Below are 13247 nucleotides of genomic sequence, written 5' to 3'. Positions count from 1 at the left end.
AGCAAAAGGATATATTGAAGTTATTCGGTGGAGGAGTGAGAGTTGTTGACCAGTCAAAGGGAAGAAAATGAGGAAAGATCCAGAAGTTGGACAGTTAGCCTCTTCTCTGATGTATTGGATAAACTGAAAAAAGGCTAGTATGTGTTTCTTTTTGAGCAAAGGACACCAGGTGATAGAGAGACAGGCAGAGGCCCACTTATATAAAGCCTCATAGGTTGCATAAGGATAAATATTGGGCTTGTCTGTTAAATATCTAGTGAACATTCAGAGTACATTGTTGCATCTATGGATTTAGAACTCAGAACATAGACAGTAGGTATAATTTTAGGAATTCTTCCCAGAAGTATTTGAATTCTTGAGTTTATATTGGTCCTGGAACTATCAGGAACAGGTTCAGAAAAGATAGAAGGCTGGGTTCATTCATGGTTAGGATTTTGTTAAGTAAGTATGAAAAATAATACTGTGGCCAGAAAAACAGCTACTGTGCTCTCTGTGGAAACTCAGACCAGGATTCTTGTACAATCCCCCGCTCCCTTGTTCTTTGGTAGAATGCTAGTGATTTTCTAAAGTGAGATTTGTTTTTTTTTTAAGGTTTCACAGTTTTATTTTCTAATTTATTTTTAACTGGAGGATAATTGCTTTACAATGTTGTGTTGGTTTCCACTGTACAGCAGCGTGAATCAGCCCTAAGTATACATGCTTCCCTTCCCTCTTGAACCTCCCTCCCACCCCCCACCCCCATCCCACACAGGCTCGTGGACCAGCAGGGAAGGAAGGGTGAGATGAATTGAGAGAGTAGCACTGAAACATACATTACCATGTATGAAATAGATAGCTAGGAAGCTGTTGTATGACAGGGAGCTCAACCCGGTGCTGTGATGACCCAAAGTGAGATTTTGATGCTTGTCCTAACAACAACAACAAAAAACTTACAGTAAATTTCTTAGCATAAACTATAATGAGTGCTTTCTTCAGTAATTATTTGACTTATCTGAGATTTGATTCTTTCCTTTTGGTAAACTATGGAGGAGGAAGTGCCGTTGTTTGAAGCATGTATTACTTTAGAGTCAATAAAGTAAAATTAATGTATGACTTCAAATGAGAAGTAAATAAGAAATTCATCTTAGTCTAGACTCACTGATTTATATTAGATATACAATTGATTCTTTTCTCATGAAGCACAAGCAGGAGAACCAGAATATCTAGAGCAGCCATCAAGAAGTGATTTCTCAAAGCACTTGAAAGAAGAAACCATTCGAATAATTACCAAGGCATCACATGAGCATGAAGATAAAAGTCCTGAAACAGTTTTGCAGTCGGTAAGAATTTTTCTTTTAGCTCTCTGAGCATACCCATCCATGTTCACGAGATTTCTTAGCTGTGTAAGGAGAGTGACCTGTCTGGGAGTCAGGAGAGACCTGGCCAAGGGATGATTCTGCCGTGAACATGATGAGTGGTTGTAGGTGTCACCAAACTGCCAGGTTGTAATGTCCTCAGCTATAACTTTTTAAACGCTTCTTTTAAAGAAAACCGTTTTTATCTTCCTGTTAGAGAATTATGAAAAATTATAATCATAGGCCAAACTGGTCATTTGATTTGGAACTTCTAAAGAGAGGTACGGAGGTTAACATTATTTTTCTTTCCCCTCTACCTCCCTCCCACCCTGCCTTCCGTATTTAGTCTTACGTTAGGATAGTTGGGAATGTAGGGTATAGTTTTCATTGCTCCATGGACTATGTTTAACAAAATTCTAGATAGTAATCTAGGTTAGAGTAATATTAGCAGGATTAATATGATATTATAAAACAGTTTATACGTAGTTCAAGTGCCCTGTGTCAGATTGTCATCATTAACCTCCTTTAGTGTAATTTTCAAGTATTCAGCTGTATCTTTTAATAACAGTAAGTTGAACATATTAGTATTGTATTATGTTTCAGAAAATATGATATTCTGAGAGATGTGTCAAGGATTTCATACTGTAAGACCATTCAGTTGCTATAGGTATTTATTTTTTATTTTATTAGTGAGCACAAACAGCTCTAATGTAGGTTTCAGGGTAGCTAATTTTAGGATTTAAAGATGCTCACCCAGAGAACTAAAGAAAAGAGGACACTTCAACACATAATTTCTACTTACTGAACTTAATCTCAACAGTAACCCTCTAATTACAGTGTGGTCTTTAATATTATAAGGCCATATTAACCAAAATGTTCCATTAATAGGGTAGTCTTTTAATTATATCTTGCTGAACAAAGTGATATCGATAAATTATTTTTAAATTTAGTTTCTTTTTTGAAAAAGTTTGATTACATATCTTCTTACCATAAAAAACAATAGTTTTTTATTATTATTCCAAATTCTTCAAATACCCTAGAGACTATAAAAAACTTGAGGAACTGGTCACTCTAAAGCACTTCCTGAAAAATACTTCTTTGAGTAGATCTGGGTGAATGATAGAAGAGGACACCTTAGGAAGGAAGAAAAAGCACAGGAGTAAATACAAGGGAGAAATAATTTTGTCAGATATAAAAACATATTTTGCTAGGGCTTTTGCTAGTTAGGATTTTTATTTGTTAGCATTTACATTATGGTTGATAAGTTTCATCCTTTTAACTAATATCAAAAAAGTGGAAAGATTACTTAGCTTAATGTAGAATCATGGTTTTTTGTGCTTTTTTTGGTGTTTTTTTTAGTTTGGCTAATCAGGTGCAGTTTAAATTTATAGAAATTAGCACTTAAAGTTAGATAGTTTATTCATATGGTTAATATCTTATAAGGTAGCAGCCTATTGCTTCACCTTTAGTCGAAAAAGGGTGGCATTGAGAAAATAGATTAGCTAGCATAAATATTTTTCAATTTGGCTTATCTTCTGGAGTAAACCAACAGTTGGTCCCATTGTCTGTATAAATCCTGCACCAGAGGATTGATCCTGCACCAGAGTATGTTGATCATGAGTATGACCATTGTTTCCTGGTCTCATGGCCAGTTGTTTAGGATCATTAAAATCACTAGGTTTTCTCATTTAAAGGCATGCCTTAGAAACTAAGGGCAGCAGAGGATGAGGTGGTGGGATGGCATCATCGACTTGTTGGACATGAATCTGAGCAAACTCTGAGATAGTGAAGGACTGGGAAGCCTGGGCATGCTGCAGTCCACGGGGTCGCAAAGACTCAGGCATGTCTTAGCGACTGAATAACAGCAAAGAAAGTAACTTGCAGAGTCTTTAGCTTTGGGGATTAAATAGTCCTAGGGTTTTGAATGTTAGTTTTATTTCCTTCAATCTATGCAAACTTGAGTAAGTTGCTTCATTTTTCTAAACCTCAGTTTTTTTAAAATATAAAATGGAGGTGATTATGGGATGAATTAAGATCATTTTTTAAGTGCCTAGCATATAGTATGACCTTAAGTAGCTCTTTATTTCCTTCTGTTACTTAAATCCTAACCATTTCACAAATGTACAGTATATAAAATTTTGATGTTAGTGTAAGAAAAATTTCCTGAGAAGCTTAGAATCACAGAAGCCATAAAGAGATACTCTCCAGATATTTAGACAGCTTGCTTTTTAGAAGAAAATCTCTAATTTTGGATGAAATATTTTAGAAAATTTAAAAATACAAACAAGTAGACTAAGAATCATGCATAGTTCCCCAACCTAAAGTTAATCACTCAATAAGTTAGTATGTTTTCTTTCATTCTTATTTTTATATACAGATTTATGATTTATTTTTGTAGTTGATTTAATACTATATATACAGTTTTATATTTTAATATTTCTGTCACTAAACAACTTTCCCCATGTTGCAGATTCTTTGTAAAAAATGTTTAATGGCTTAATAATAATTCATTGAGTGATCAAATTCTTATTTACTTACTCATTCCCTTCTTATATATTTATTTCTACTTTTACATGATTTTAAAAAGACTGCTAAAAATGAAACTTCTATATTTTTGGTTATTTCTTTACATTTCCATAGTGGAGTTATTAGGTTAAAAGCTGTGAGCATATTGAGGAATCCAAAGGGGTTGAAAATATATAACTTTCTTTTTTTTTTGAAAAAGCAATGGTTTTATTTTTTTAATTTAAATTTATTTATTTTAATTGGAGGCTAATTACTTTACAATATTGTATTGGTTTTGCCATACATCAACATGAATCTGCCACGTGTTCCCAATCCTGAACCCTCCTCCCACCATCCCTCTGGGTCATCCCAGTGCACCACCCCCGAGCATCCTGTATCCTGCATCGAACCTAGACTGGCGATTCGTTTCATATATATCATACATGTTTCAATTCCATTCTGCCAAATCATCCCACCTCTCCCTCTCCCACAGAACCCCAAAGACTGTTCTATAACTTCCTAATCACACTTTTATGGGACCACTTTTTTTTTTTAACAAATCGGGTATTCAATAGATTTCAGGCAATTGCTTAAAGTCTTTGTGATCTAATTATTTTTGCATCTTATTAACTGAGAAATTTATTTTTAACCTCTGTTAAGTTCAGCCTTTATTAAGGTATTCATAGAGCATGTGACCATAATAGGAAAAGATATCCTTAGGCATGCATGCTCAGTCTCTTCAGTTGTATCCGACTCTTTGCGACCCTATGGACTATAGTCCACCAAGCTCCTGTCCGTGGGATTCTCCAGGCAAGAATACTGGAGTGGGTTGCTGTGCCCTCCTCCAGGGGATCTTCCTGATCCAGGGATTGAACCCACATTTCCTGGGGCTCCTGCATTGCAGGCTGATTCTTTACTGCTGAGCCATTGGGGAAGCTCCTAAATATCCTTGTACTTTACTTCAATGAACCCTAAAATTCTTCATATGAAAAATTTTATGGTAATTTAAGATATCTAGGCTTGATGAGAAATACTACAGAATGTGTGCCCAAAGCTGCTTCCTTTTTTCAACTTTCACCCAAATAATTAATAATATGCTGTTTAAACTGTTTTGTGGTAACTGGAAAGGTTTATAAAACATTTACTTTCCCTAAGTGCAATTATTTTTTTCAAAGGAAATATATTGTTGTGTAAGGATCAGTATTCTAAGGAGTGCATTTCCTGGTTGATACTTTCCTAAATTTATATTTATTATTCTTAATATATTATTGGTTTGAATTGGTTTGCTTGTGAGAAATTTTTCACCAAAAGTCCAGACAAATTTCCTAGTTTACCTGTTTATATTTCACTCTTGTGACTGGAAACCTAGGACAATATTTTTTCCCTTAATTATATTTTTATTATTTTTTCTCTCTCAATTAATTCTTAATTAAATATCATGGACCAAGCTTACCTCTGTAGAATATGTGTTAGTATATTGAGTTAAAATTATTCAAATATAAGCAATTCCAAGAAGCATAATAGTATAATATTTATAATTTCTATCATTTATAGAATAATAATTAGTGTATCGGATTTTGGGTTAGCTGAATCCTCTGTCCTGATCATGACAACCATGCAGGTTGGTTATATTGTCTTAAAAAGTCAAAGACTCAAACACAGCAAAGGAAAACTTTCCTGAAAATGTCATGGTTAAAAATAGCATTTCTTTCAAAAAAATAGGCTAGTCTTGGCCGCTGTTCTTGTTTTATTGTTTAATTAAACTTTTTCTGCATATATACTTTGAAAAAGTCAGAAAATCTTCATATTTTAAAATTTACCCATATTTTAAACTGCAGTAAGACCACTCCGTTTTCATTAAAGTTTTCTGTTTATTTAGTGTCAAAACTAAGTTGATTTTTGCTTAGGAAAATTTTAAAGGTGCAATTTGAAGTTATTTAAGCAATCTGCTTTCAAGCACCTTAAGTATTTTTGAAATTTGTTTGTAGATAAATAGTGAATATGGTAGTCATCTATTCAGTAAAAAAGGGTCCTTGTGAAATCTGAACAGTTTTTTGAATGAACCATATTAGTGTCTTTGAGTGGACTTTCTGGATTTTACACTGGCTTCCACTCCATTGGTTTAGTGAAGTTCATAGAATTTAACAAAAAAACAAATCTGAGTTGTTAAAAATTGATATCACTTTCTAGCAGCATTTCCAAAAACAAGAATTCATTGAGAACTCATGATGTAAATATACCAGGTGCTAGTGAGTTAGGCACAATAGATTATGGATATTAAGTGGCAATATAATTAGTTACTAGAAAGGATAGAAGGTAAAATCATCAGAAGGAAAACTTACAAATTCTCCTGGGGTCGAAGGAAGTCTTATTTTGATGAAAATATTTTAAAAAAAAAAAAGGCTGTATAGAGTTATTAGAATTAAAAATAAATAAATCTTTCACCAATAAAAACAGCAGTAGGATATCCAACTTCAGTATTAACTGTTTCTACAAATTTGGAATATACAAGGTACTCTGTGAGAAAAAAAAAATGTTTAAATTTAATATTTGAGATGCAAAGCAAAAGCTAGAGATCTTGTGTTGTTACTGAATTAATGCATTTGCTTTGATGTTCAGCTTTAGATGGTTTTATTTCGTACTAAACAAATACAGGTATTTTAAAAGGCTCAAGAGTCTATGCACTTAAATTGAGTGCTTCCATTGTTCTCTTTTCTAATGTTCACACTAATGATTTTTTTCTGCAGAAACCTGAAAATACCACAAGCCAGCCACCTTCTAAGCAGCAAGTTGTAGAGGTGGAGATTCCTCATGTAGGGACATTTATGATTGAGTCAAAGGAGGGGGGTTATGATGATGAGGTACCTTCACTGTAGCCCTTGGCACTGTTTCCACCTGTTCTTTTGCTGTGTGAATGCAAGTGCTTTGGGCATGCCTGCACCCTTACACTGTGTCTATGGCCGCATAACCTACAGCTTTGCCACCCACGGTCTGAAATTACCTTACCAATTGCTAACAGTATTAAATACTTTGAATTTCAAGTGAAAATTTAACTAGAAAGCTTATGAATTTGGCAAAAAGAATAATTTTGTATTGCAAGAGTTAATTCCTTTGTTCACACACAGAATTTGTTTACTCTCAGGTTGGTAAGTTTTAATCATGTTTGTTTAATTAAATAGCAAAAAATTTTTTGAGCACTTAAAATTTTTATTTTCCTTTCCTGTTTTGCTCGAAGTATCAATTACTATACTTTGCCCACTATTTCCTACCAGAAGACCCTACAGTCTGATTTGGTGTATATTAGTAAATAGATAGGCTTCCCTGGGGTGTCAGTTAGTAAAGAATTCGCCTGCAGTGCAGGAGACTGCCTGCAGTTTAGCAGACTGGGGTTGGTTTGGTTTTCTTTCTTTCCCCAACCTCTGTGTGACTAAACTGAATAATTCATCAGCATTGCTAAATACCTACCAGTATTTTGTACACTGGGCACCTCATCTTACCACTTCTTATCACTCCACTGTTAATTTTCATCTACTTAGTTTTCTAACATTATGGAGTCACTTTTGTTTCCTGTCATGGTTCTTGGGAATCCAGATGAAAATTGCTATTGTCTTGATCCCATCAGATTTTCCCCCCCCTTACCACTTTTTTCTTAACATTCTTCGATTTCGATTTTGATCTTTTCCATATTTGAAAGAAGCCAGTAAAGCTGTTTCAGAATAGTAACAACAGAGAAGACAGATCCTGAATTCTATCATTTATTAGTTATTACTGGCATGGATGAGAACTGAATGTATATTAGTTTTTTTTCCAAGTAACTTTTTTTCAGACTGACTTCAAGGTTATAATTAAACTCTTGTATGAGTCACTTCACTTTCATGAGTTAATCACCAAAATCAGAGGTGTCATAAAGACATTACTATTACTGTGCCACTGTAAGAAAGCATGGGCCATAAAGAGACTGAGAAGTAAATTTGTGAGCTAGGAACTGATCAGGAGGATTTTCTGAAGCAGATAGATAGATATATTGCAACTCTCTGTGTGTGATCCAAAATATGCTATGGGCAGTAGTTTCAGTGAATCAGAGGTAATGGATGCAGTCTCTTGATTGCTCCAATATTATAGCTTCACAGTGTCTTGAGATTTTCGTTTTTCAGATATTTTAAAATATAAACATTTAAGAATACAGTCATTCCTCAGTATCGGGGGGAATTGGTTCCAGGACCCTGCCTGACCCCAGCAGATACCAATATCTGCAGATGCTCAAATCCATTATACAAGATAAACTATTGTGAAAATGAAATACTTAAATATTTAATACTTAATAGCAGTACATTTTTCTATTTAACCATTTCTATGTTGGTGGTACTTGAAGATTATGGCAACTGGCATGTTGTTTTAAGAATATTTTTAAAATGTTAATTTGTTGATCAAGCATCTTAGTGCTTGTTTTAGGGTGAGCCTTCTGGCATTTACAAAAATAAGATTGTGATTAATTATTTAACACTGTCATTTGTGCAAGTGCTTATGCTATTGGCAGGATTTTGTGTTTGGTGTGTGTATATGTGTGTCTTAATTCATTGGAGTGATAGTTTAGCAGTGCATGTGCCTTGTAATTCTTAAAAATAAGTCATATGGATACAGGGCTGCTGCTTAGATATTTAGACTGTATGGTGGTTCAAACGGGTACCTGGCCTGCTGGCAGAGTGGAGCTGGAATTTAGCTAATGCTGAGCTCCCCAAGCCTTAAAGAAGAAGCATGTTTTTAAATAAAAAGAACATTGATTTTTCTAAATGGTTCTGTTCCAGAGCAGCACATTTTTCTAAATTGTCAAGAAGGTGTTGCCTTTTAAAAAATTCTTCAGTTCAGACGGGATGCCTTTTTGCACTTCGCACGAAGGCACCATGCCAGGTAGCTGTGGCCCTGTATGGAAGATTTTGAGAGATACTTACGTGTATATCAGATCACATTTGCTACCAAAAAAAAAAGTGCAGCGTTTGATTTGTAGTAAAAAAAACAAAGGACTTTCAACTTGCATGTAAAGGAATTATTTTGTTTTTGTGATTTTTTTTTTTCTCTGATAACCATTCAAAAGTTCTTACTTTAAATCCCTTATGGCAGATCATGATGACACCGAACATGCAAGGTATTATCATGGCCATAGGTAAATCCCGGAGTGTGTATGACAGGTGTGGCCCTGAAGCAGGGTTCTTTAAGGTACAATGAACATTTTCATTTTATTTATTTTTTTTAAGTGAACTTCTTAAAATGTTTCATTTCCTTGAATTAAATTTGTTTTCCTATGTAATTTCTCTCTTCCTAAGTTAGCCTTGACCACCTAATGTTCTGGGGGTTTCTTTTATACATGAATCTAAGACTGATCATTTTCTAAATTCAGGTACTTCAACAAAAACGAAACATTTTACCCAAGTTACCCTAATAGAACACCTCTGGTTTGTTAGCAGGAGTTTGAATTGTGTATATATTTGAAGCAAATACAGGGTATTGATGAGCAAAAGTAGGAACTGAGTTATCTGCTTCTGGTAATATATTTTTTTTTTCTCCTCTGGTAATATTATTAGTCAGTATGGCTTTTATTTTATTATCATTTCATACTAAATTGCTTTCTTCATTTAGTTATTTCTAAAATCATTCATTATCTTATTTTTCTTAATTATGTTCCTCATAATTAATTTTAATATCTTAGTTATTTCAAAACATGAGACCATCAAGCTGATGCATTATTCTGTGACTAGATCTTTCTTGCCTCTTATACCAGATCTTAACAATGTTTTGACAACAGTATTATTTGTTCTTATATATTTGAAGTATGAAACCACTCCATTTGGTTTTCACTTTCTTTAGTGGAAGTCGCTCACTTGTATCCAACTCTTTGCAACCCCATGGACTATACCGTCCATGGAATTCTCCAGGCCAGAATACTTGAATGGGTAGCCTATCCCTTCTCCAGGGGATCTTCCCAACCCAGGTATCAAACCCAGATCTCCCACATTGCAGGTGGATTCTTTACCAGCTGAGCTACAAGGGAAGCCCAAGAACACTGGAATGGGTAGCATATCCCTTCTCCAGCGGATCTTCCTGGGGGTCTCCTGCATTGCAGGCGGATTCTTAACCAACTGAGCTATCAGCAAAGCCCAACTTTCTTTAGGTTAACCAAAAATAATCACTTTTTTTCACTCCTCCCTCCCCTTTAGTGTTTGTTATTTACAAAAAAAAAAAACGCAACAACAACTTTATTGAGGTACAGTTCATGTCAGCAAGCCATGTAAGTTGTATGTTCCCTTTCTTGACATTTACAATTGAAAAATTTCCATTTTCTATACTACCTTTACCAACTCGATCTTTAAGAAACTTTTTGTTAGTCTTTCTTTCAGTATATAGTACAAACAAAGGCCTGTTAGTAGTAGACTTAGATCAGAAAACACTTTAGACTGGTTAGAATTAGAATGACCAAGCATCCTGGTATGCCTGGGACCAAAGGATTTCCTGGGATACAGGACTTTAGATGCTAAATGATTAAAGTTTCGGCAAACTAGTCCCAAGATGAGTTGTTCCCTCTGTTAAGATCCCATGAGAGAGTTTGAAAACTACTTTACCATAAAAAAAAAAAAAACTTTTATATTTAAAAATTCTAGCCTTATCCCCAGGTAACCTACATTTCTTTTCTTAAAAATCACTAAATACATGTCTTCTAAAGTGTTCATCTACTTTGTGGAAAGAGTTATGTGTCATTTACACTACCATTGTCATTTTTGGTCAACTTTGGGTATCTTTTTATTGAACTGGAAGCTTCACTTTTATTAATACATGGGATACTTTCAAAGAGTCAACTAATAATACACACTACAAACAACAGTAATTATACTATGCCCCCCCCCCATCAGTGATAACACTTTTCAACTATTTCATCAAATCCTTTTGGTTTTAAGAAGGATGCCTGTGATTTTGTGATTCTTAGTTTACCTATTTCCTGTTGAATTCCGGACCATGGGATGTGACTGACAAGCTCTCTTTATTCTCCTGCCCCATATACACACATTGACATGTACAATTTTTACCCCTACATCAACACACAGAATTTTGTCATTTGAATAAACCAGAATTCTCAGCTTGTACTGTTTTTTTGTGTGCTACTTAGGGTTGAACTAAGTCATAAATATTATCATTTTACTTTTTCCCCCATCAGTTGTCATTTTCTTTGGAATTAGTTGGCTGTTGTTGTTGTTTGCTTAGTTTTTTGCTCTGTTCTTCATTAGTTTTTTGTGTGTGTTCTTGTTGTTGCTGCTGTTTTGGTTTTTTTGGAGAAGTCTATTCTGGAGCTTTATGACCTGTTGCAGTCTGCATTGGTTTTCCACTTTTCTTCGTATGTAGCTAGTATCTTGAGATCTTTCGCTGTCACTTTCAGGATGGCCTTTGCATCTTGTTCTTATTTTCTGTATCTCATATATTTGTGTTTAAATATACCTGCTGATTCTGATGCAGCAGAAAATCTCTAAAGTTTATTATTTCTGTACATTTCCATCTATCTGTAATTGAGGAATATGTATGTTTTACATATATACATAATATAGGAATATGTTTATATCTAAAATATATATATATTTATATACAAAATATATATAAATGTAGGAATATATATATAATTATATAATATATAAATTATATAAATTTATATATTAGATTTAGAATATGTTATATATAAATAGATGAAAATAGGAATATGTTTATAATTAATGTATATTTTTAGTACAGGTAAGTCATTAGCATTTTGAAAATTCTGGCTGATAATATAAAATTTGAGAAAACATGTCCTATAAGTAACAAAAATAACATATACAACATTCAGTAATAATAGTGGTGTCTCAAATAAAACTAATAACAACTGTCTCTCCTGCTGCCCTGTTGTAACTACTTCTAACATTTATGTAGCCTTTCTGATATTTTTATTTAGTTTGTAAAGACATGCATAGAAGCATTTTTTTAACTTTTACTATTCATATTATTTTATAATTATTCATATTTTGTAACTCAGAAACATATTGTGAGTATTCTTAAGCCAATATATCTACCACATTATCTATACCACCTGCATTTAGTATTCTATGGTATAGATTTACTCTCATTTATTATATATTACCCTCTCTTTGGACATACGTCACATATTTTTTCCCCATCTGCCGTTTCTGTTTGAATTTAGTCTATGGTACCTTTTTCTATAAAGCAGTTTTAAAATACTGTGGTATCTATACTATCTTTCCTCTCTTTTCTGAATTCTGGAGTTTCATTGCTATGCAAAAAGTCATTTTCAACAAAGATATTATAAATTTTCTATAATTTTTCTTAAAACATTGTTCTTAATAAATTTTTATTTTATAAATTCAAAAATACCCTATTTACATTTAACTGTAACATTTTATCTGGGCTTTCTGCACTCTATATTAAACAAAAAGTTGCTGTATGTTTTTATTTGACGGCTGTCTTCCCAGGTTTGCAGTTATACTTGTTAAATTCCTTTACTGTCCTGTTTTCTTTAACTCTAGTATAATTTACATAAGAATTAATTGTTCCTTAAGAGTAAACTAGAACTCACTTATAACCATATGAGCTTGGCCTCCATTTTTGGCTGTAGATCTTTTGACAGCGTTTTTGATTCCTTTTACAACAATTGATGTGTGTAATTGTTCTGTACATTCTTGACATTTGATTCTAATCGTTACTGACATTCAGTATTAAATCACAAAATATGTATATAGCACAGAATCTAACGACAATTGCTTCTTCCTATGTCTTCCTATGTTCCCTAAATCAGATATAGTATAGTTTTAATTTTCTTTCTTTATGCTTGGTTTATGATAAATTAAGGTAAAGGTTTTTTGTTGTTTTCTTTTTTAATATTTATTCTGTCCTATCACAGTACTAAAGAAAAATCTTCATTGGATTTATTTTGTTAGCTTTTTTGCTGTGAGTAGATGTTTTTCAACTGTGCATATTTAAGTACTAAATATAGATTTCCTTATGCATTATAATTAAAACAATTTTTTAAATGTTATATATGTTTGCTAGTTGAAAAACCATGTAATGAAAATGTTAGCTTTGTTACTGACAAAAAGATCAGTTGCTCAATGAAACTTAGATCTCTCTGGGTAAGTGGCTTTAATAAGGCTTAACTTCTGTATTAGGAAGAGTTAGCAATCCGGTCAGTCACAGTTACTATTTCAACCACAGGCCCTCCCACATTGGGGTCTGCCTCTATAAATCCAATAAATACTAAAAAGTTAATAGGCAGGCAGATTTGGAAAAATAAGTGAGAAAAGACACTTAGGTAAGTCCTCCCAAGATGACTTTGTTAAGATTGGTTTTCACTGTTAACAGAAAGTCCCTAAATCATAG

At 33.5% G+C, this 13247-nt stretch overlaps 1 protein-coding gene across 18 annotated transcripts in view; it reads left to right on the top strand.

The window, feature by feature from the left end:
* USP25 (ubiquitin specific peptidase 25) overlaps nt 1-13247 on the top strand; it is a 167819-nt gene that overhangs the window by 114612 nt on the left and 39960 nt on the right. For 10 of the 18 annotated variants that reach the window (XM_060416275.1, XM_004002822.6, XM_042230132.2 and 7 more), the window contains 3 exons: nt 1180-1319; nt 6587-6700; nt 8958-9053. In XM_060416275.1, the coding sequence (XP_060272258.1) occupies nt 1180-1319; nt 6587-6700; nt 8958-9053 (350 nt within the window). The remainder of the gene's footprint in view (nt 1-1179; nt 1320-6586; nt 6701-8957; nt 9054-13247) is intronic. The other 8 variants (XM_004002820.6, XM_060416280.1, XM_060416279.1 and 5 more) reach the window with 2 other exon arrangements.

Source organism: Ovis aries, chromosome 1, assembly GCF_016772045.2.
Source record: "Ovis aries strain OAR_USU_Benz2616 breed Rambouillet chromosome 1, ARS-UI_Ramb_v3.0, whole genome shotgun sequence".
NCBI classification, from domain to species: Eukaryota; Metazoa; Chordata; class Mammalia; order Artiodactyla; family Bovidae; genus Ovis; species Ovis aries.
The sequence above is the reverse complement of the archived record's forward strand: the minus strand, read 5'-3'. Positions and strand labels throughout refer to the sequence as shown.